This window comes from Ascaphus truei, chromosome 8 (genome assembly GCF_040206685.1).
Source record: "Ascaphus truei isolate aAscTru1 chromosome 8, aAscTru1.hap1, whole genome shotgun sequence".
Taxonomy (NCBI): domain Eukaryota; kingdom Metazoa; phylum Chordata; class Amphibia; order Anura; family Ascaphidae; genus Ascaphus; species Ascaphus truei.
Genome location: NC_134490.1, coordinates 49,408,139 through 49,429,831, shown reverse-complemented (window position 1 = coordinate 49,429,831; position 21,693 = coordinate 49,408,139). Strand labels below are relative to the sequence as shown.

Below are 21,693 nucleotides of genomic sequence, written 5' to 3'. Positions count from 1 at the left end.
AGGGGTGCTACTGAGCGTGGCAAATGTATACAACAAAAGACAGGGGAGCCCAATGCTACATCCAATTGACAAAACATATATGGTAATAAGTATAAAGTTAAATACTTCAATAATAATAGTTTCTTGGTTATTTAGTTAAATCCTTTGGCCAAAGCGTCATAAGCCTGAATACCAATGTCAAGGTATAACCAAATATGCAGGTCCTACACAACACTGTGAACCTCCTCCCAGAGCTCACACCTCCCCACCTTTTTAACTTGGGATTTTCTCTCATTTTGCTGTATGGACAAGACCCACTGAGGTTGTTTCCCCTCATACAGAGGTAAAAGGAAAGGTTCACAGTGTAGTGTTAGGACCTGCATATTTGGTTATACTTTGACATTGGTATGCAGGCTTATGACGCTTTGGCCAAATGGTTTAACTAAATAACCAAGAAAATATTATTATTGAAGTATTTAACTTTATACTTATTACTATATATGTTTTGTCAATTGGATGTAGCATTGGGCTCCCCTGTCTTTTGTTGTATACAATGAAATCAGAACATGCAAGACAAATGAAAGGGGAGCATGAAATGGGGACTGGAGTTTCAGGGAAGTTCCCTTTGGAGAGAGTTTTTAACAGGGTGATAAGGTGTATAGAAGAAAGATTTACCCCAACATGTGTTGGTTTGTACAAATGTTTTGCCTCTCACTACGAATGAGCTGAGAACAAACGCAATTACCACAAGCACAGAATAGATGTAAAAAAAGGTTAACAGCTGAGTGGTGACCGTGTTTAGTTTAACACAGCGATCAAAGGGTTACAGAGTGAAGGACAGGAGAGAAAGCAGGAGATGCACATTGTGGGTTTCTGCTAATTAGGACTGTTTAATAAGAGGCATGTTAAAGGCACTAGAGAATTAAATCTAACAGTCAAGCAACAGGTATAAGTAGGACTCAGTGAGAGGAAGCCGAGTCTTCCCAGAGCAGAGCTATTGAAAGTCACTTCTTGGATATGAAAAAATCAACACTCAGTATCTGATCCTTTCAGCACTTTCTGCTTTCTTCTATAGATCTGCCATGTTGTTTCTAACTTGTCTGCTTCTTGCTCAGATTTCCATAGGAGAAACACAAGTCAGTAACATGAATTATACGCTGGGAAATATAGAAGGAGCACAAACCTCCAAGATAATTGTGGGGTTTCAAGCTCCATGGAACTTCTCCTATCCGTTTAGTGCTCAGCGACTGGGTTCTGCCATCCAGGTGGCCATCGATAAGATAAACAGGGAGTGGGACCCATCATTCCTGGGTAACAACACCTTGGAGTTTGTTTATGCCGATTGTGGCTGCAATGCCAAGATGTCCCTCAGTGCTTTCATCCACCAGTTCCAGAAGCAACAGATTTCTGCTCTCTTTGGACCGGTTTGTCCTGAAGCAGCCGAGGTAGGAATGCTGATTTTCTAACACATTTCGGATCCTTCATACATAGAAACAGACAGAAGGTAAGAGATTCATTTTAGGGATTTCACCCCCAAAAGGACATGGAGGTCGGAAAAAGAAGATATGTCATGGGATCAAAAATAGTGTAATAAATATAAATCACTGATGGTGAAGGTTGAAAGACTTTTCAGCAAATATGCGAGAATTGAATAAAATATGCTTTGTTACATAAAAAAATGTGTATACAGTGTGGTGAGGTTGCCATGAAGTATAGTTTGGGCAGTTATGGATAACAAAAAAAATGGCGCTCAAAAGGCCAAAAAATGCAAAGCTATGTACTTGACATAAAGCAGAAGAATGGGACATGCCAGGACCCCTCTTTATATAGTCACATAATTCAAGGTACACATGCAGTAACACGCCAAGATGCAGTAATCAAAAGTATCTTTATTACTGTACTCACATATTCAGGCCAATGCTTTGACCCGCTTAGGGCCATGAGGAAGACTCTTGGGTGTTCGGGTGGAAACGTTGGCCTGAATATGTGAGTAATAAATATACTTTTAATTACTGCAATTTGGAGTGTTACTGCGCGTGTACCCTCAACTTCATGAAGTAGAATTGGGAAGATTGTTGTTATAGCTGTGGGTACCTTCAACCACCATGTGCTCTGCTAATTAGATACACTGCTAATTAGCTACCCCTGCTAATTAGGTACACTGACAATTAGGTACACTGCTAATTAGGTACACTGACAAGTAGGTACACTACTAATTAGGTACACTGCTAATTAGGTACACTGACGAGTAGGTACACTGCTAATTAGGTACACTGATAATTAGGTACACTGATAATTAGGTACAGTACACTGCTAATTAGGTACACTGATAATTAGGTACACTGCTAATTAGGTACACTGCTAATTAGGTACACTGACGATTAGGTACACTGCTAATTAGGTACACTGATAATTAGGTACACTGCTAATTAGGTACACTGCTAATTAGGTACACTGACGAGTAGGTACACTGCTAATTAGGTACACTGATAATTAGGTACACTGATAATTAGGTACAGTACACTTCTAATTAGGTACACTGATAATTAGGTACACTGCTAATTAGGTACACTGCTAATTAGGTACACTGACGATTAGGTACACTGATAATTGGGTACACTGATAATTGGGTACACTGATAATTAGTTAAACTTTTGAGAAAGTTTGTCTCCAGAAAAATGAAAGAGAGAATGGAGGAGTGCCAGGTCTCCGTGACATGGCAGAGGTGAGAATTTGTGGCACACGGCAAAATCTCCTCTTGATTTAACGGTATAGTGGCAGACTTTTTGTACTTTGTTTGACAAAAGATGTAACAAACAAACCCTCTTTGCTTACGACTACAGCCTCACAGCAAGACTCCTTACTGGATTTCCTGTGAAGACATCCCTCCTTCCTTTCTTTCTGCCATTGACATATTCGAAAGTCTATATCATGATGGTCCTTCCCTGAGAGTTCAGGCTTGTTGTGTATACAGTACAGTGGAGCAGGTAAAAAGAGAAGATGATATAATGTTGCAGTATTGCATTGTGCCTGATTCTGCAGGTAACATATCAGAACATATCAGGGGCCGAGGAGTACATTAGCTCAATAGTAATGTCACTTCCATTAAAGCGAGTGAATCCAGTTTGAATCCTAGTGTCAGTTCTCCCTGTGACCTTGGGCAAATCTCTTTATCTCCCTGTGCCTCACGAACCAACTTTAGATTGTAAGCTCTTTGGGGCAGGGAATGTGCCTGTAACATTCGATGTACAACGCTGCGCACACGGTCAGTGCTATATAAAAAAACAAATATGACTATTTATGAAGTTTGTAGTGCACAGAGTTCCTTAAACCTGACAGCTGGTACATGCAGTTCTGAAAGGGACTATTTATCTGAGAAAAAGAAGTGCAAAAAGAGCGCTAGAAAAAGTAATGCAAAGCAATAAAGCAATAGAGCTTTTGTACCAATAAATCTGGTGCAGCTGGAAGACTCCAAGTTAAAGTTCTCCTCTTGTTTTCCAGGTAACAGGCTTACTGGTCTCCACTTGGAACATCCCCATGTTTGGCTTTGTCAGTCAGACTCCAAAGCTGGATAACGCACGTGTGTACGACACATATGTCAAAATGGTGTCCCCCCTTCAGCGTATTTCTGAGGCTCTGGAGAAGACACTGCAGTTCTTTAAGTGGAGATACATAGCCCTGTTTGGAGGGGCTACAAAGGGATCGACCTGGGACAAAACGGATGAGCTATGGACATCACTGGAAAACCAACTAGCAGTGAACTTCACCATCACTGCCAAGATAAGATATAATCAATGGAATCCAGGAAGCCTTCAGGAGAACCTCCATGCTGTAGCATCTCTTGCCAGAGGTACTGTAAGACACTAAACAGAGAGCATGCTGGGGGTAACAGACTTTCCCCTCCAAAATACAAAAGTCCCAGAGGATTTCACGAAGAAATTTAAGATCAGGAGAAAGATCGAAAAGTAAAAGTGATTAGCAAAAAATAATGGTTTTGCAAGGAATATTCTATAGCACTAATAGTACACAAACTAAAACATGACACTGGTTAGCAAGGCAATCATATCATAGATAAAATAATTGCTACCGAAATATATATAATTGTCTTTCTCGAAATCTTGCAGTCAAAGAATATGTGAAAAATGAAATCCCTTACAATATAGAAATAAAATACAATAGGGCATAAAATATGTCCTTTATCATTTCTATTTCTTGATTGACTAAGTGGCAGTCTTGATTTGGTGGATACCTGTAAGAGAGTAATAAGTAAGCAATATCACACCCTATTCCAGATGGGGCTTCCTTTGCAATGCGTTGCAATTTGTTCTGTAAGTAAGGGATTAAGCCAGGGGTGCCCAACTCCAGTCCTCAAGGGCCACCAACAGGTCAGGTTTTCAGGATATCCCTGCTTCAGCACAGGTAGTGCAGTCTTCGACTTTGCCACTGATTGAGCCTGTTGGTGGCCCTTGAAGACTGGAGTTGGCCACCCCTGGGTTAGACATTCACTTATTGGTTTTACCTTGTGCTTCTGCAGTCATCGTTTTAGTGAGCAACTCGGCGGACGCGAGATCGATTCTGTTAGAAGCTCAGAAGCAAGGACTGACCGATGGGAATTATGTGTTCCTCATGGTGCAGCAGTTTGAAGTCAGCGGATTCCTGGTATGTATTGCAGTTTTTAAAATAGTAGGTCAGACTGTACATTCTCGCTACCAAGCCCACAAAAGGGATCATTCCACAAGTCCACATTTCCATTGGATTAAGTGTCACAGGAAGGATCGGGACGCTGTGTTTTATTGCAGGAGAGCACAATCACTTTAAACGTGTTAACAAATCTGTAGATTCCATTCCTGAAAGATAAACCTCTTGCGTATTCGATGTGACAGGAGGTGGGCCCTGCAGAATCTGCTCCCCTAGTGCAGGAGAATGGCAGTATGGATACTCAGGCCCAGAGCCACAGAGCTTTGTTAACTAAGTGCTAATAACGCACTGTTGTCAAAATCATTAACAGGCATTATTTTTCCTGAGGTTAGCACATATCCACAAAGGTGAAAACATCAGCCGTTGTAAATCTCATTAGCATAGGCTTAACGGCATGTTAAATTAGCACTGCCTTGCATTAGCTTCACATATAGGGTTGCCAGGTGTCCAGTATTGAACTGGACTGTCCTGTATTTGGATACTCTGTCCAGTAACAAATTTGAGGTAATACTGGACATTACGATATTACCTGTCTGAGCATAGTGACCTGACCGGCCTGGGGGTGCCGCAGGATTTCCCTGAGCAGGGCTGTTGCAAGGGGGCTGGGCAGCTTCCTCCATCCTGATTGCCTGCTGCTGGGTAATGCAGCCAATCAGGAGGTGTCAGGAGCCTGCGGGTGGGGCCAAGGAGAGAAGGAAACCGCATGGAGCGGTGAGAGGGGGTGCGTGCGTATCAAGATATGGTATTTATACTAATTCTCCTGAGCAATGTATCCATTTGCAGGACAACTTCTGGAAGGACACTTTGAGCAGTGAGAAAAACATCAGCATCCTGAGGGCCTACGAGTCCGTGCTGATGTTAGCATTGAATTCTGGTTACAAATATGCATCGTTCACGAAGCAGGTCTTCGAAAAGCTAAAAGAACCCCCGTTTTGCAGTGAAATCTCTTCAGAAGAGCAGGTGTGTTGAATTGCTTATTCCTCGTATTGCTGCTCTCTGTGTACGTGTCTGTGGCTGTTAATAAACTTTTAATTGACTGATCATTAACAATTGACAATAGCTGCCATACTTTAGTGAAGAACCCACCTTAAGAATCAATTGAACATGCGGACTTCATACACAGACATTATAACTTAACACAGAAACCGCTTGTTACAGTAACTATGCTTGAAGATAGAGGAAAAACTGTGACAATTGCTTCGTTTACTTTTTGTTTGGCAGGTTAGTCCATATTCCGGATACCTGCATGACGCGATCCTTCTGTACGCTCTGGGATTAAAGGAAATGCTAAAGCAAGGAAAAAATGTCTCTGATGGGAGATCCCTAGTACAGAGCTTAAAAAGCTACAATAACACACAGCTGATGGGTAAGCAGATGCCCCATTACTAAAGGAGCGTTCTATACCGCATACCATAGATCTCCATTTAATACTGCCAATGTCAGTATTCCTGTTACTTACAAGGCCTCGTTTGTTTCATCCTTTGTTTATTGTAAAAGCAGCTGATGTATCGATAGCGTTAGAGTCTTTTGTATTCTTCTGTCTGTGCTGTTAACTTTCTTCTTTCCTATCCTAACCGCCAGTCCTAACGAGCGGATGCCCTAACGAGGAGATGTGCGGCCCACGTGCAGCGTCTTTATATCATCTACCTAATGCCAGAGGAGCAAGAGGGCATCAATACTTTGACTGTAAAAATGCACAAGGCAGGAGATCTAATAAATAGGATGTGTCTTTATTCTTCATTGTTGCCTAGCTATGGCTTGGTATGGCTTTGGGAGGAAAGGAGACACTTAAACATTTTAAATCATTTATATGTTCAAGAGAGAAAAACGTGAATCCTTTAAAACAGCGATCCGGGAGTTTTGACTTACTTTGAAAGATATTTTCTTGGTCTTTCCAATGCGGGTTTTGTGTGTTTGTTATGTATATGAGGCTCCGTACAGCAGATAAAAGTTTTTTTTTTTTGTTTGTTTTTTTAAATCGTGATTTTAATCCCAATTATTATTATTCTTTTTGAGAGCACTTGCTCAGGGGACAAGGTACAGTACTAACAGTATATGAGTTAAACTTGTATAGGCTCCTGGGGCGATTGCTGCTTTAATGCTAATGCAGATTTCATTGATGACACCACTGCCACTAATAATGTCACCATTTCCAGAGATTAATAATGAATTTAAATGCCTTTGCTGCCATCCGAAATTAAATGAATGAGATAATTTAGGATCTGTGCTGAAGCAGGGATATCCTGAAAACCTGACCTGTTGGTAACCCTTGAGGCGGGAGTTGGACACCCCTGATCTACACCTGTATTGTTTCATGATTGTTATATACTGTATAGACAATGCTATTTCTTCTAGGCATCACTGGCCTGCTGAGTATTGATGATAACGGGGAGAGGTTCATTGACTATTCTGTGTATGATCTGCAAAATGGCGGCAATTCGTCTAGATTTGTTCCTATTCTGCAATATGACAGCTACAGGAGAACTGTCAGGTAAGTACAGAGGTGGGTGCACTACAGGGGTTTTCTTATCTCTGTGCATGTTTATCATTGAAGGCATGGACTGGAGAGGACCCCTACTCCTCCAAAGTATATAGAATAATCTTTTTTAGCGCTTCTGGTCCTCTTACTTACTAGCAATGGAATAAATAAAAACGTCCTTTGTTTCTCTTAATTTCCCCCCAAAGACTATTGGGCTTTATTCTATATCCGTAAAAGCGGCCGATCCGGTCGTTTCTGCATGAAATTCCCCATTCTCTGATAGAGTAATCCCCTCCAGGTCTCATTCTATATTGGCCGAAGCAGTTGATCGGGCCATTTTTGGACGAAAATGTCCGCTTCTAATATAGAATAAGGCCCCATAAGCGAAAAATTCCCCAAACTTCTGATCAAGACTATCCCAGCAATTAAATATTAGTAAATAACAAGGATTAAGCTTAGATATTGAGGTCTTACACATTTACACCTTTGGCAAGCCTGCGACGATATCCATGTGTCCTGATTCAGTCCCACAGCAGAGTTCCCGCTCATTAGCTGGCCAGGAACCACTCGCCCTAAAGACAGACCAGACTGCGGATTCGATAATGAGTTGTGCAACACAGCAACGAGTAGTGAGTACCTGTATAGAATATATGTGGTGGGGTTATTCATTTCTTATGGGAAAAAAGGTGTCAAAACTCTTTTCAAAGGAATTAATTTATATCTAAAAAACCATAAATAAGAAAAATACCCTCATACAATACAATTTATGTGCCAAACAAAGCATTTATTTCTTCCCAATTAGTTTTCCAGCCTCAGTCTTATTAATTTTGAGATCATAATTTTGAACAATGCGAACCCCACAAATATAACCCTGAGTGCACCCACAAATACAACCCTGAGTGCACCCAGATATAACCTTGAGTGTACCCACAAATAAGACCCCGAGTGCCCTGCTTGTAAGTCCAGGAAACTAATACTAATATCGGCCAAACCCCTTTATTACTACCTTTTCAAAATGTTTATGCTATCTACAAAGCTTTCAATAGAAAAATGGACCGGCCCCTTTTTAATATGTAGCATTTTTATTTAACAATAAAAAAGATAAATTCTGTTTCTCAATGAAAGATAGATCTGCTTCCCAGGAGATTATTATTATTATTATTGGTAATAACAGTGAAGTTGTTCATTGCTGATAGTAAAATGGCAACACGTGCCTGTATTCAGTTCATCGGGAAACCCTTCACACCGCCCTACTCATTCACACTGTACAAGAAGAAAGGAGTCCAGCAAAAGAAAATTATTTAGGGCCATATTTGCTAAGCAGTCTTCTGCCCTACGACACCATACCGTCCAGCAAAGTGAAAGAGCTGTAATGTGTCTTCCAATACCGGAAAGTGTCTTATAGCAGAAGACAGTTTAGTTAATAAGGGCCTTAATCCTTTGTGTGCTGGACAATAGGAAAGTTATCAAAAGGATAAAGCCTGTATTTGTCACGTGAGAGGTACTACATCCCTGGCTTTCTTCCACATTTGCTTGACCAATGGCAATTTAATGCACCTGTACAGTAACTCATCTGCCTATAAATACTCAGACTCTTTTCAGCTTAGCTACTGGCCTTAGTAGAAAACACCCACCTCTGCTCCAACACTCTGCTGACTAAGGCTGCGGCCATGGTGTGCGCTGAAGAGGGCGCAAGCGTTCACTCGGCTTCACCGCCGCCTGCAGCAGGAGAGATCTGTGTCCTGCATGCAGAGGAGACGGGGAGACGTGTCGGGGGGGGGGGGGGGCGACCCGCTCACGTGACCCGGCCGCCGCGCGTGAAAACAGATTTTTCTGTTTCCTCCTGAATCGCGAGCGCCGGCGCCTCTGCTCCCGCGCGCATTCGCGCGCCCTATAGATAGCCTCATAGAGTCACATCTATGTGATCACGCCGCGCGCACCCTCCTGCGCGCCGTCGCGATCACCATGGCCGCAGCTCTAGTATAGCCCAGCATTAACAATTGTGGATTAGAGATCAGGGGTTCTCAACGCCAGTCCTCAAGACCCCCATCCAGGTCAGGTTTTAAAGATATCCCAGCTTCAGCACAGGTGGCTCAAGCAGTGGCTCAGTCAAAGTGAAAGGCAGCCAAAGACTGAGCCACCTGTGCTGAAGCTGGAATATCCTTAAAACCTGACCTGTTGAGAACCCCTGATCTACATGTAAATCAATAAACGGCTTACCAAACCCTGCTCCATTTCTCCCTGCATACCCATATCAATAGCATTACAATTAGACATTAGAGTCTTCTCTAATGGCAAATCCCAGCTGTTGGTGGAAATATTTATCTATGTCGATCGCTAAAATGCAATAAAATAATCACTGAGGAGCTGGCAGCATGAGCTGTAAAACATGGAACTTTATTGGGCTGGGATGATATCAACAGCCCAAGGTCCGCGCATCATCAATAATATAATTGATAATAAAAGGTGAAACTTGTAACTTGTTTTAAAGAGCGGTGTGTAATCCAGCACATTAAAATAGTGTGTCGAGGGGTGGATTTCCCATAGGGCTGGGAAGGCTATAGCATACAATGGAATTTTTTTGGGGCGGCAATTTTTTTCTGTAGCAGGCCCAGTCATGGCGGCGTAATGTCACATGACCCAGCGACGTCAGATGACGCCACGTTGACATGACAACGTGACGTCACATGCCACGTGACATCTGCCGCCATGATGACGTGTTCCCATGACAATGCAGCATCATGACATCATACACTGAGGAGGAGGGCTGCTCCCCAGGGTACAGGCTGCAAAAAGCTAAATCCGCCACTGTTTAGGTCCCAAGCAAAATGACACCCAGTTTGTGTTGTTGTTGGCTCCTGTCATGTTGTATTCCCAATCTCTCAGCCTCACTGATCCATATTTTGCAGATATCCCGGTCATCGCTCTGATAGTCACGCTTCTACTCACTGCCACGGGGGGTGTCCTTTTTGTGGCATTTCTCATCATTCAAAAGAGCAAACTAAAAAAAAAACAGTTTGACAATGACAGCTGGTGGCAAATAAATTATGATGACATTACCATCCTTAAGGACAATAAGGTAAAATACATTATTTTTGCTTCTTAGCCCTTAGGGGCTCATAATCTCATTCTATATGAGCCAATAGGGCCGTCTGCTCAAAATACCGCATTGATATAGCATAAGCCCCTTAGGCCCAGGTGTACTAAATGGTGCTAGGCTTTAGCACGCTTTATCTCATTTTTATTAGAATAAGAACTACGAAGAAAATGTACAAGAGAATTATACAGCCTAGAACATGGGGCGGCCAACTCCAGTCCTCAAGTGCCACCAACAGGTCAGGTTTTCAGGATATTCCTGCTTCACCACAGGTGGCTCAGTCAGTGGTGGATTTCCCCATTGTCCCGGGCCGGGCTTAAGGCGGCAACATTTTTTCCATATACAGAGGCCCCTCTCTCTTCCCCATTGATTGCCAGGGGAGAGCGTGGGGCCTCTATAAAGTTCTTACCGTCTCCTTCTGTAGCATTGCGGCGTCAAATGACGCTGCGACGTCACATGGAGACACAATGCCATGACAACGTGATGTCACATGGCGTCACGTTGTCATGGAAACGCCTTGTCACGTTGTCATGGAAACGCCTTGTCACGTTTCCATGCAGAAGGAGGAGGCGGCGGCCCGGGCGGCAGAAATGTCAGTGCCTAAGGGGCGGCAACATTTTAAATCTGCCACTGGGCTCAGTCGGAGACTGCACCACCTGTGCTGGAGCAGGTATATTCTGAAAACCTGACCTGTTGGTGGCCCTTGGGGACTGGAGTTGGCCACCCCTGGCCTAGAAACATTCAGCAATTTTTTTTATTTTTTTTTTTACATTTAGGCAACAAAACCATTATTTTCCCTTTACACGGAGGGAATGTAAATAATACAAGCATCTCTGAAGAGTTACAATAGAAAAGGAAATGGCAAAAAAGTTACTACAGTTGAAAAGTGACTACAAAAAAGGTGTATTTCAAAATAAAATAGTTACTGTTTACAACTTAATGTTTTCTTTCCTAGACAGAATTTTTAGACTCTAAACGCAGGACACTCTAAGGTCCCAAAAATATAATTTGCCCCAAGAACAAATGAACTCTATGTTTATTTTAAACCTGCTATATGCAAACTACGGTATCTACCTGCTATATGCAACCTATCTACCAGCTGCATGCAACACAACATGACCCTACAAAATAAAAGGCAGCATTTGTTTGATATACGTGTGTCGGTCTGATGATATTACCATGTGATTTTATCTCACAGAACCATTCTGGAGCATCACCAATGAGTACCCCAATATCTAAAAAATATGGAAGTGTTGCATCTAGCACATTCATTTCCAGCAACCCGAGCTGCGGCTTTGTAGATAAGCAAGGCAAAGAAATATTCTACACAACGATAGGTGTCTATCAGGTACGCCTGCCCAGCACCCGACGCCATGTTCATTTTGTACAAAGACAACTCTGTATGTGAAAGAGTTGCGGTGCCCTCAATGAAATATAATGATATGTGTTTATCCCTCTTTGCCATTACTCCCCATAAAACGCATATAATAGATGTAATTGGAAATACATCATAGTAAGATCAACGCCCCTAAATCCACAGCACACAACCCCCTTGGAGCATTCGTGGAAATGTGACCAATTCACAACAGACTCATAAAGCCTCAAATTGCATCCAGTTTATGCCTATACCATCCTTTGGCCCGTATCAGATGTCCCCCGTTTTTGTGACAGCTCCACTGTACATCACCTGTACCTATAGTTCTGCTATTAACTGTGTGTGTCCCTTCTGATTTCCTTTCTGCGGCTCGGGGCTATGTGAACAGGTGAACAGTGTCCAAGCTACACAAAACAGACAAAGCAGCTCTCAGGATTCACAGGTAGGAGGCAGGGATTATGCCTAGAGGGACAGAGCTTTCCAATGTCACTGATAAAGGAAGTACTGAAAGCCCTTAGTTTGGCATTGATGTTTATCACACAGGTATACGTACTGGCAGCATGCATTATTTGTTCTCGCATGTTTAGCCTTACTAGAGGTAAGTGAATTAAAGGATTGTAGCTGTTCTTTTTGATGTGAAATATGGATATACATTTTGATAAATGTAACAATTTCCGGTCGGGTATATTTATCTTCAAGGTGTGGGAATTTGTATCTTATTTATTCAGCACCCAACAGGTACATAGTTATTTTTACAGAAATATTATTCAAAACACAATCCAGGGAAATATGGTTGATAACAATCAGTGCCGTGAATAGACTATAGTGGGAGGAAGCAGGTCTGCCCCGTAGAGCTTACAATCTGTGCATTAAAGCGGCAATCCAAGGGGATATTTTTTCCCCCTATTTTTCTTTAGTTATTTTTTTTTTACATGGGATTGAAGCAGGGGGTCTCCAGATCTGAATTTCACTGATTTCAGCTCCGGGGACCCCCTGCTTCTGCTACTTACCTCCTTAGGGGGTTATAGTAGCCGCTCCTGCGCCCTGTGGGCCAATAGGAAGCCGTGACATCATCATGTTCAGCTGCCTATTGGCCCACATGACACGGGAGCTTTAAACTTTTCCCGAGATACCGGCACCTCCTTTGGAGGTAAATATCTCGGGAAGCAGGGGGTTCCCGCAGCTGAGCTTAATGGGGTTCAGCTCCAGAGACCCCCTGCTTAAAACCTACGTTGAAAAAATAATAATAATAAAAAAAAGTGCATAAATTGCTCCTTTAATAAATGCATTTAACACAATTGTTTCATGCATTAGTCCCTGCTTGTCGCATCACCAAGAGCTTATGAGAGAATTCATTTCTTTCCTCCTACAAATGAGTTAAGATGTAAGATGACTCACTCACATCTGCTCACTGCAGCAAGTACACTACAGATGTTCCATCTTCCTCATTATAGACTAGTCCATAAGGTGATGTAGAAGGATACACAGCAGGGATATACTTGTGATGGAAATATTGAGCAGATAGCAAAGTGAGTAACCAGTGAAAGACGCTTGTTAAATTACTTAGTGATCCTGTCAGGTGCATTTAAGTGTAATTAAGATGTTCAGCTCAGTCAGGACTTCAACGTACCTGTGGCATGCAGCATTTATCAGTATTCAGCCCTTTCCTCCTCATGCTGTGAATGCCAGGAGAGGTACTGTACAACTAATACTTTATTTATGTTGTGCCTGTTATTCCGCTCACACTTTGGTTGTATCGTCCCTATGTTCACCATCAAAGAAGCACCAAACTCACACTGCAACAAAATCATATCCAAGGGCATTTAATGTTATTAGTGTACATACAGTATGCATCCAATACTCTGATACATCTTCAGCTTCATGTATTTTAAATATGTTTCATTGGGAATGATACAATAATAGATACATCTTGCTTTGACCAGCATTTATTAAGCGCCTACGTGAGGTATCGCACCTCGATTCGGCATTAACTGCGATACCTCACGTAGGCGCTCGGTGAATCTCCACCATTGAGTGTTCAGGATGCTTTAGCAAAGACATCCTAAAGGCTTTGGCAGGTAGTGGTGAAAATGAGACATGAGAAGAGCTCGTATACTAACTGTATCTAAGATGTTTGTTAATCTCTTGGTTACAATGATAGTTTTCGGGACTTCGAACCTATTGAATAAGGCCCCAAATCAGATGCACCTCATGAACTGTAATGTGGGATTTTCTGAAACGTTTGCATGCTGCTATATTATTCTAATCTTTCATTTTTACAATATATTTGTTTTAGGGTAACAACGTTGCCCTCAAATACCTCACAGATCAAACAGCTGCATCACGGGTTAGGAAGCAGTCCATCATGAGGGAGTTTACTGTGGTAAGAGTCCCCTAGGGGGGGATGCCTGTGCCTTTGCTATTACTACTGGAACACGCTGAAGAGGTCCACCAACTATGAAGATGTATGTCATGTATATGTAAATATATTGATGATCAAGGCTGAGTAATTATTATGGCCCTTTAGATGATTATAGAGATGTGCAAAACTTTCGCACAAGATGCAAATATTGCCTTAATCAGTGAGGGCCGGCTGGGAGTATGGCGGTGCCCGGTGCATGGTGTGTGTGCGGGGGGCCTCTTACTGCCTCTGGAGCTGGCGCCGCCTCCTGCTATCACGTGACCACATCACATCACGTCACATGATGTTGTGAAGGCGACTCTCATCACGTGGTAGCAGGAGGAGATACCGGCACTTACAGAAATCCTGCGCTCTCCTCCTGGTCCAGCTCCGGTAATCACAGATTAAATGTTGTGTTGGTTAAATGTGACTATGGAAATTGGGCCGAGATAGAGCGCTGGGGCCTCTGTAAGTGCAGGACCAAGTGCATAACCTATTCAACGTCCAACCACAACAAAGTTGTGTCATATCTTGCCACAAACAGACTACTTATCTCTCCCGCTTACTACGCCAATATAAATAGTTTATTTGCAATGCACCTCTAAGGTCAGATTCATAGCAACCTTATTAAAAAAAACAAAAAACCATATCAGCCTTTTTATTTCCATTCTAGATACGGGAGCTGAAGCACGAGAACCTGGTGACTTTCTTTGGCGTTTGTATCGACGCTCCCAATGTTTGTATCGTTACACTGTACTACAAGAAAGGAAGCCTGAAGGTACAAGGACATGTCGGAAATGAACGACATTCACATAATGGGAGCAGTGGGTGGAAATCTCCCTTACAGCAGGGCTACCATGGGAGATGTGCGAGATTATAGCATGCTTAAGCGAAGAGAATATCTCCCTTTCTATGATTCTTAACGCTAAGGACCTTATTCTATATCACCACTTTCCTAACCCATGGTGGGTTAGGAAGGTGGCATGATCGGATAGGCAGGTGGCGTGGTGGGTTAGGAAGGTGGCATTGTGGGTTAGGCAGGTAGCGTGGTGGGTTAGGAAGGTGGTGTTGTGGGTTAGGCAGGTAGCGTGGTGGGTTAGGCATGTGGCGTGGTGGGTCAGGAAGGTGGTGGGTTAGGAAGGTGACGTGGTGGGTTAGGCAGGTAGCATGGTGGGTTAGGCATGTGGCGTGGTGGGTCAGGAAGGTGGTGGGTTAGGAAGGTGACGTGGTGGGTTAGGCAGGTAGCATGGTGGGTTAGGCATGTGGCGTGGTGGGTCAGGAAGGTGGTGGGTTAGGAAGGTGGCATAGTGGGTTATCATCATCCATGTCCCCAGACTCCCCACCACCAAGGTAAGAAAAGAACTATAAGTAACTGGCACCACTTGAAGTGACTTAGAGAAAGTAGCCATCCATTCCAAACTAAACACATGTTATTGCTACTGTGAGTGAGAGGGAAGACAGGCCCAATCTCTGGGTGTAGAAGGGCACCAGCAGAACTTACCTGTGAGGGAAGACGGGCCTAATCTCTGGATGTGCAACGGCACCAGCAGAACTACCTGTGAGGGAAGAGTCTCGTACATCCGCAGCAAAATGTACATGAGGAGGAGGAGGAGGATTCACAAGATTCAGCTCTTCTATGTAAAGACTCTGAGGAGGTGGAGGGATGGCTGAGGGAGGTATTGAGCCAAAGGTGGATGAGGTAGATCAGGGGTGCGCAAACTGGGGGGCGCAAGATTGACTAAGGGGGGGTGCAGCGGTTACAGAGGCCCCGTGCCCTTCCCCAAGGCCTTTTAATTAAATCCCGGGGGAGGCATGAGGCCTCAGTAACATCTTCTACCTGCTGTCATTCGGCTCTTCGGCGACGCCTCGCTATGGCCACGTGGCGTCAAATGACGTTGCGGGGTTATGTGACACATCGCCATGGCAATGCGCATCAAATTACGCTGCGGGGTCACGTGATGTGACATCACATGACCCGTGGCATCATTTGACGCCGGGTCCTAGCATTGGGGGGGGGGTGAACGCTGGGGCTGCTAAGCATGGCGGCGCTGCTCACAAACTTTGCGCACCCCTGAGATAGAAGATGTATGTCTATAATCTTTATTTATATAGCGCCATCTATAATGTGTTACACGCGTTACTTTTGCTTTTAATTTCCAGTCTGAATTAGAAATCAGTTCGCTTAACCCCTTCACTGCCACAGAAGTGCCTGCCACACAGTGCAGGCCGCTCTAGCAGCCAAAGGGTTAATCTTCCTGTAGATGAGGGTGGACGCTCTGGCAGTGAAAAGTCTGCAAATTGTCCAAGTACATTAACCCTTTCACTACCACAGAGCAATGCAAAGTACAGTAGTGTCCTGCCACATGGCAGAGTGCACCAGCACTGAGCAAGTCAAATTTTTATTTTTTAAATTGAGGTTATCCAATTTTATATTCAATTTGTTTTTAAAACATTTAAACAAGGAACAGTGCTCATGGGACCGAGGACGGTGTGCTGCATCAATATGTATTTCATTCAAAATATTGAGGGCTGGAAAATTTGCTATTATTGTATCAAAATAAACAGATATAAAAAGTGATGGATAGATGGATGGATAGATAGATAGATGGATAGAGAGATATATTTTACGGTTTGTCCTTCCAAGGGACAGTAAAACACAAGTATAACTGCATTTCTCTTAGGATGTTTTGCAGAATCATGACATTGAACTGGATTGGATATTCAAACTTTCTTTTGCCTATGATATTGTAAATGTGAGTATTTCCATACGAGTACATTACGCTTCCACGTCTGATGATCCTAGACTAAGCTTCATTAAATAATGTTTGTTTGTCTCTTCTTATTCTGCCTCTCCGCATGTTCCTGGCAGGGTATGAGCTTTCTACACAACAGCTCCCTGAATTCCCATGGAAACCTAAAGCCTACAAATTGTCTGGTAGACAGTCGCATGCAAGTGAAACTCTCGGGGTTTGGTTTATGGGAGTTTCAACACGGGTCAATCTTCAGAAACATAGCAGCTAAAAATGTCAATTATTCAGGTAGGAGCATACAGCTGAATAATTTTCAACCTTGAGAGTGATAATATAGTTTATTATCATCAGTTAGAAACATTTCTTCAAAACCACACAGGTCCCTTTTTATGGTGCACATGCAGAAGAGGACTGTGAGGTTTTGAAAGCTCTGTACACATCAATTTAGGCCTCTATTATTGCTCTATAGAAAATCAGAGCCCCCAGAGGCTCCTCCCTCTTGGGCAACAGGCAAAACGAAGCTGAACCTCATTTTGGTTCACATTTGGGAAGAAATACCCAAAATACCTATGTTATTCTGACGCCCAACGTGCTCTGCCTCCTGCCCTTCTTTGCTACATTTCACTAGCAGCGGTAGAGAGAGAGCGGAAATATATTAATTACAATGCATATATATTAACCTTTTCGCTGGCGAAAGTCTGGCAGCACCAAAGTGCCACTGGACTACTAGGAGAAGTGGGAGCAGTGGGACCAGTGCTTCTTGCTTTGGATGCGATCATATGGTTGAACTTGTGAATGCCCCTCTGTGAAGGGCTCCACTTCTGTTCTAATCATGTTCCCACCCCGATGGAGGTTCAAATTCGCAGCGAGCATGCCGTTTATTCTCAAGTGCAAATATACACGGATCAATTTTTTTTTTTTAAATGGCGAATGTATCCAATTTCGCCATTGGCCAGTGGCCATTTATCACAGAACCTGAAATGAGGGAGGGAGAGAGAGAGAGAGGGAGGGAGACTATCCTTACTTAGAATCCCAAGTGCTATTTATACCCCCTCAAACACACCTTAACACAACACGTGAAGACACACCTGTGCACAAAATATGGGCACACCTGAAATACCTGGGAGATATGCTCATTGGATTACTCCTATTCCCATGGCAGTTGCTGGGGACATACTGCAAAGTTTCTAGCCTGTCTCCACTATATTGGATATTTTGATATATAAAAGTTTATTATTCATTAATTAAAAGGTTGTGAATAAAACTATATTTTTTTGAGGGCCATTTCCCACTTCCTTGTTCTTGTATTATTTAGTGGCCCAATTAGGGAGAAGGAGCACCCTGAATTTTAATGATATAGCTTCCAATTTGTATTTATAGGAGGTAGTGCTGAACTTTGTGTATTTTTTTAAGACTGTTAATTAGTTAGCGTAGGTGTGCCAAAGCTGGTTCAACCTTCATCTTTGTAATAAAATGGTATGTGATATGAAGGGAGGAAAATCCAATGGGAGATTAGAATGTTTATTCCAAATACATGTTAGTCATTTATCATTATGCGGATGTACCTGTAGATATTCTAAAGCTAATATTCCATTTTACTATCTTAAAACTCTACCTATGAATCAGAGATAGTGGTCTATATTTATTACATAGTGCTGTTCTATCAGAGACATTTCTGCTGTCAAAAGACTTGAATGGGCCAAAAGTGGTCTTCTGACTCTGGAAGATTTGATGGGCTGTAAATGGTCTTCTGGTGCCGGATGGTGTCTTATGGAATAACCCCGCTTAGTAAACATGGGCAAGTGTTTCTCTAACCACTAAAAAAGTATACCTAAGATTCCGTGAATAGCTTCAGGCTCAGTGGAGTATTCTTTTTATTTCCTACTGATAGAACTCTACTGGACGGCTCCTGAGTTGTTACGTTTAGGGAGTTTTCCCTTTCACGGCACCCAGAAAGGAGACATTTACAGTTTTGCTATAATCATGAGAGAACTGATTTACAACTGTGAAAACTGCCCCTTTCAGGACCTGAGCATGGAGCCGGAAGGTAATTTATCTGTGGTTGAAACAACGAGGTCAGTTTGTATTGGGTGCTAAATAGATCATTTGTATGGGTCCAACGTTTAACACATACAAGTGCTGGGCAGTAGTTTAAGGTAATTTGGCTAAAATTGAGATACTACTTCTTCCTATGAAAGGAAATTGAAGTCAACTTGTCCACTGCAGAAATCATTAACAGAATCAAAGACCCCAGCTCAATCGTCCCTATGAGGCCCTCCCTGTCAGTGGAGAAGTGCAATGAACGGATTGTCGCGTTGCTGAAAATGTGTTGGGATGAGAATCCTGATAGGCGTCCGAAATTCACATCCATAAAGAGGAGTCTCCGAGGCGCCAGCCCTGAAGGGTGAGACAGATCATGTGTCCCTAATGAGAGCTTGTGTTACAAGGCAAAACACTTAATACTTGTCATTGTTACACAGCAAATCAATACACTAATCTGGGAATGGATGTTCAGGCTTTTTAAAATGTATAATACAGTATTAATTTCAATCACAGGCAGGTAGTGACGTTTGTACAACAGAAAGAAACACATTTACGGCAATTGCAAGTAAGTAGCAGAAATTAATGTTAGATACAAAGCAGCAGCAAACAGACCGTGTCTACAGACTCGGCTAAAAGGGAAGTCAAAGATGTATATGATAAACAAAAAAATAACGCGAGTAAGTACTAAAAAATAAAGTGTAATAAGAAGAAATTCTTAATGGGACAATAAGTAAATCATGAAAAAATAAACTCATGTCCATTCAAAGTAATTAGTTGTGACTGAATATAAAAATAGGCAGGTTCAATGTGAGCATATGGCAGTCACTAAATGAGAGTAATTTTCCCATTTTAGAGTAATAGAATAGTGTCCTAGTGTTCATCCTATCATAGTTGGATATACGTGCAGTATCATCTCACCATGGTCCTTGGGTTTAATGACAAGTAGTTAGAGACCCGAGTGAGGTTTCTGACCCCTCTGGTCATTCATCTGACCCTTCATAGGATTCTTTATTTGATACATTTTATATATATATATATAAATATTTATATATATTTATTTATTTATATTTATTTCTTTACAGGGGTTATTTTTTAGTGTTTAATAAAGGGATAGCGATTAAGGCCTACATTTATCAAGGATGCTCATGTTCGCGGGGTTGAAAAACTAAACCTGCAAAACCCGCTGCATCTGGATCCCAGAAATGCTTGATTTCCGGGTTATTCTGTGCATGTGACCATAATTGCAGAGGCAATCTGACTAGAGACTGACCAAAACTGCATTTCCGCTTCCCACTTCTTCCTTTACTTGCCGCCATTTTGTTCCGGCTGGGGAATGATGCAGATGGGAGTGGGGCAACGTTTCAGGCTTTGCACTTGCGACAAAGACAAAAGAAGCAACAGAAAGAGACAGCCACAAACAAAAAGAGACAGCAAGCAAGCAGAGAGATACTCAGATAATACCACCAAGCTGAAGAAAGAGAGAGTTACAGTAGTTATGCAGTCTCTAATCTGTTCTCTACAATTATAAGTACACATTATTTTTATATAATTTACTATGCAGACTTCCAGTGGCTGTAACGGTGACTTCCAGCAGAAGATGCCCTATGGGGGAAGACTGCTTAGTAGATATGTTACACATAATCAGTATTAGTACTATGTGTCTCTTAAAGCAGCAGTCCTGGTGACACTTTTTTTCATAGTTAATTTGAGCTCCGGGGACTCCCTGCTTCCCGTGACATATACCTCCAGAAGGGGGTACCAGTAGCAGCCCAGACGGGGCTAGTCAGGGCTATCAATATGGCGACATAAATGTCCCATGTCCTGCGGACCAATAGGAAGCCATGATGTCATCCCTTGCGGCTTCCTATTGGCCCACATGATGCGGGATCTTTAAACTGAGCAGAGATACCGGCCCTCCTTCTGAGGTAAGCATCTCAGGAAGCAGAGGGTCCCCGGAGCTGAAATAAACAGGGTTCAGCTCTGGAAACCACCTACTTCAACCCTACATTTCTTTTTTTAAATAATGTCGCCAGGAGTGCTGCTTTAAACCCTACAGTTAGAAGTCACAGTTATACTGGTCACCCAGTGGGTAATATTTATATCTCACATCTCCGCTCTCTTCAGGCATGTCAGCATTCTGGACAATATGGTAAACAAACTGGAAAAATACGCTAACCACCTGGAGGAAGTTGTGGAGGAAAGGACCGTACAACTGATGGCGGAGAAAAAAAAGACGGACAAACTGTTATCAACCATGTTGCCAAGGTGAGAAAGCAATGTACATTGTATTATAGGCTAAAGCAGTCAAATTCCGGGCATTATTGAAATTCCTGCCCTCTGATTGGTTAAAATTCCGGGCATTATCCAATCAGTAATGCCCGGAAATTTAGCTGCTTGCAAAGTGTTGATTTCAATGTGATTATTTTCAGCCAATCAGCTTTCAGAAGAGCTGAGACAAGGCAGGGGATTGGTCTAAAAGTAGGAACAGCTCTGAGACAGGGCAGGGGATTGGTTAAAAAGTATCAGCCACGATTTGACTCCTCCCCCTTGCTCCATGAACTGAGAAGATTCAGTTGAATTGGTGGGGTGGGGGAGAGAGAGAGTTTGCAAAGCAAGTGAGTGTCTGTCTGCAGTTTGTTTCTGGCTGTAGTTTCTCTGTGTGTGTCAGTGTGTCAGTGTGTCAGTGTCAGCAGCAGCAGCAGCAGGAGCAGCAGCAGCAGCAGCAGTGTTTGAGTGTTGCAGCAGCTATGTGTGTGCTGTGCTGTTGGGTTTTATTTGTGTGTAGCAGCAGTTTGTGTGTGTGTAGAGGTTCTGTGTTGTGTGTAGAGGTGTTGTGTGTAGAGGATTTGTGTTGTGTGTAGAGGTGCTGTG

At 42.7% G+C, this 21,693-nt stretch overlaps 1 protein-coding gene across 4 annotated transcripts in view; it reads left to right on the top strand.

Annotated features, from left to right (window-relative positions):
- Positions 1 to 832: 832 nt before the first annotated feature.
- The window catches only part of LOC142501680 (guanylate cyclase 2G-like), a 37,475-nt gene continuing 16,614 nt past the window's right edge, over positions 833 to 21,693 (top strand). For all 4 annotated transcript variants that reach the window (XR_012803537.1, XM_075611869.1, XM_075611868.1 and 1 more), the window contains exons 1-17: positions 833 to 1,424; positions 3,481 to 3,829; positions 4,514 to 4,638; positions 5,461 to 5,637; positions 5,899 to 6,043; positions 7,033 to 7,168; positions 7,682 to 7,785; positions 10,066 to 10,235; positions 11,452 to 11,601; positions 12,017 to 12,070; positions 13,925 to 14,011; positions 14,703 to 14,807; positions 16,711 to 16,782; positions 16,899 to 17,067; positions 18,671 to 18,826; positions 19,006 to 19,183; positions 20,947 to 21,087. Coding sequence is in view for 3 of the 4 variants with exons in the window: in XM_075611869.1 (XP_075467984.1) it covers positions 1,062 to 1,424; positions 3,481 to 3,829; positions 4,514 to 4,638; positions 5,461 to 5,637; positions 5,899 to 6,043; positions 7,033 to 7,168; positions 7,682 to 7,785; positions 10,066 to 10,235; positions 11,452 to 11,601; positions 12,017 to 12,070; positions 13,925 to 14,011; positions 14,703 to 14,807; positions 16,711 to 16,782; positions 16,899 to 17,067; positions 18,671 to 18,826; positions 19,006 to 19,183; positions 20,947 to 21,087 (2,681 nt within the window). In the remaining variant the exon portion in view is untranslated. The remainder of the gene's footprint in view (positions 1,425 to 3,480; positions 3,830 to 4,513; positions 4,639 to 5,460; positions 5,638 to 5,898; positions 6,044 to 7,032; positions 7,169 to 7,681; positions 7,786 to 10,065; positions 10,236 to 11,451; positions 11,602 to 12,016; positions 12,071 to 13,924; positions 14,012 to 14,702; positions 14,808 to 16,710; positions 16,783 to 16,898; positions 17,068 to 18,670; positions 18,827 to 19,005; positions 19,184 to 20,946; positions 21,088 to 21,693) is intronic.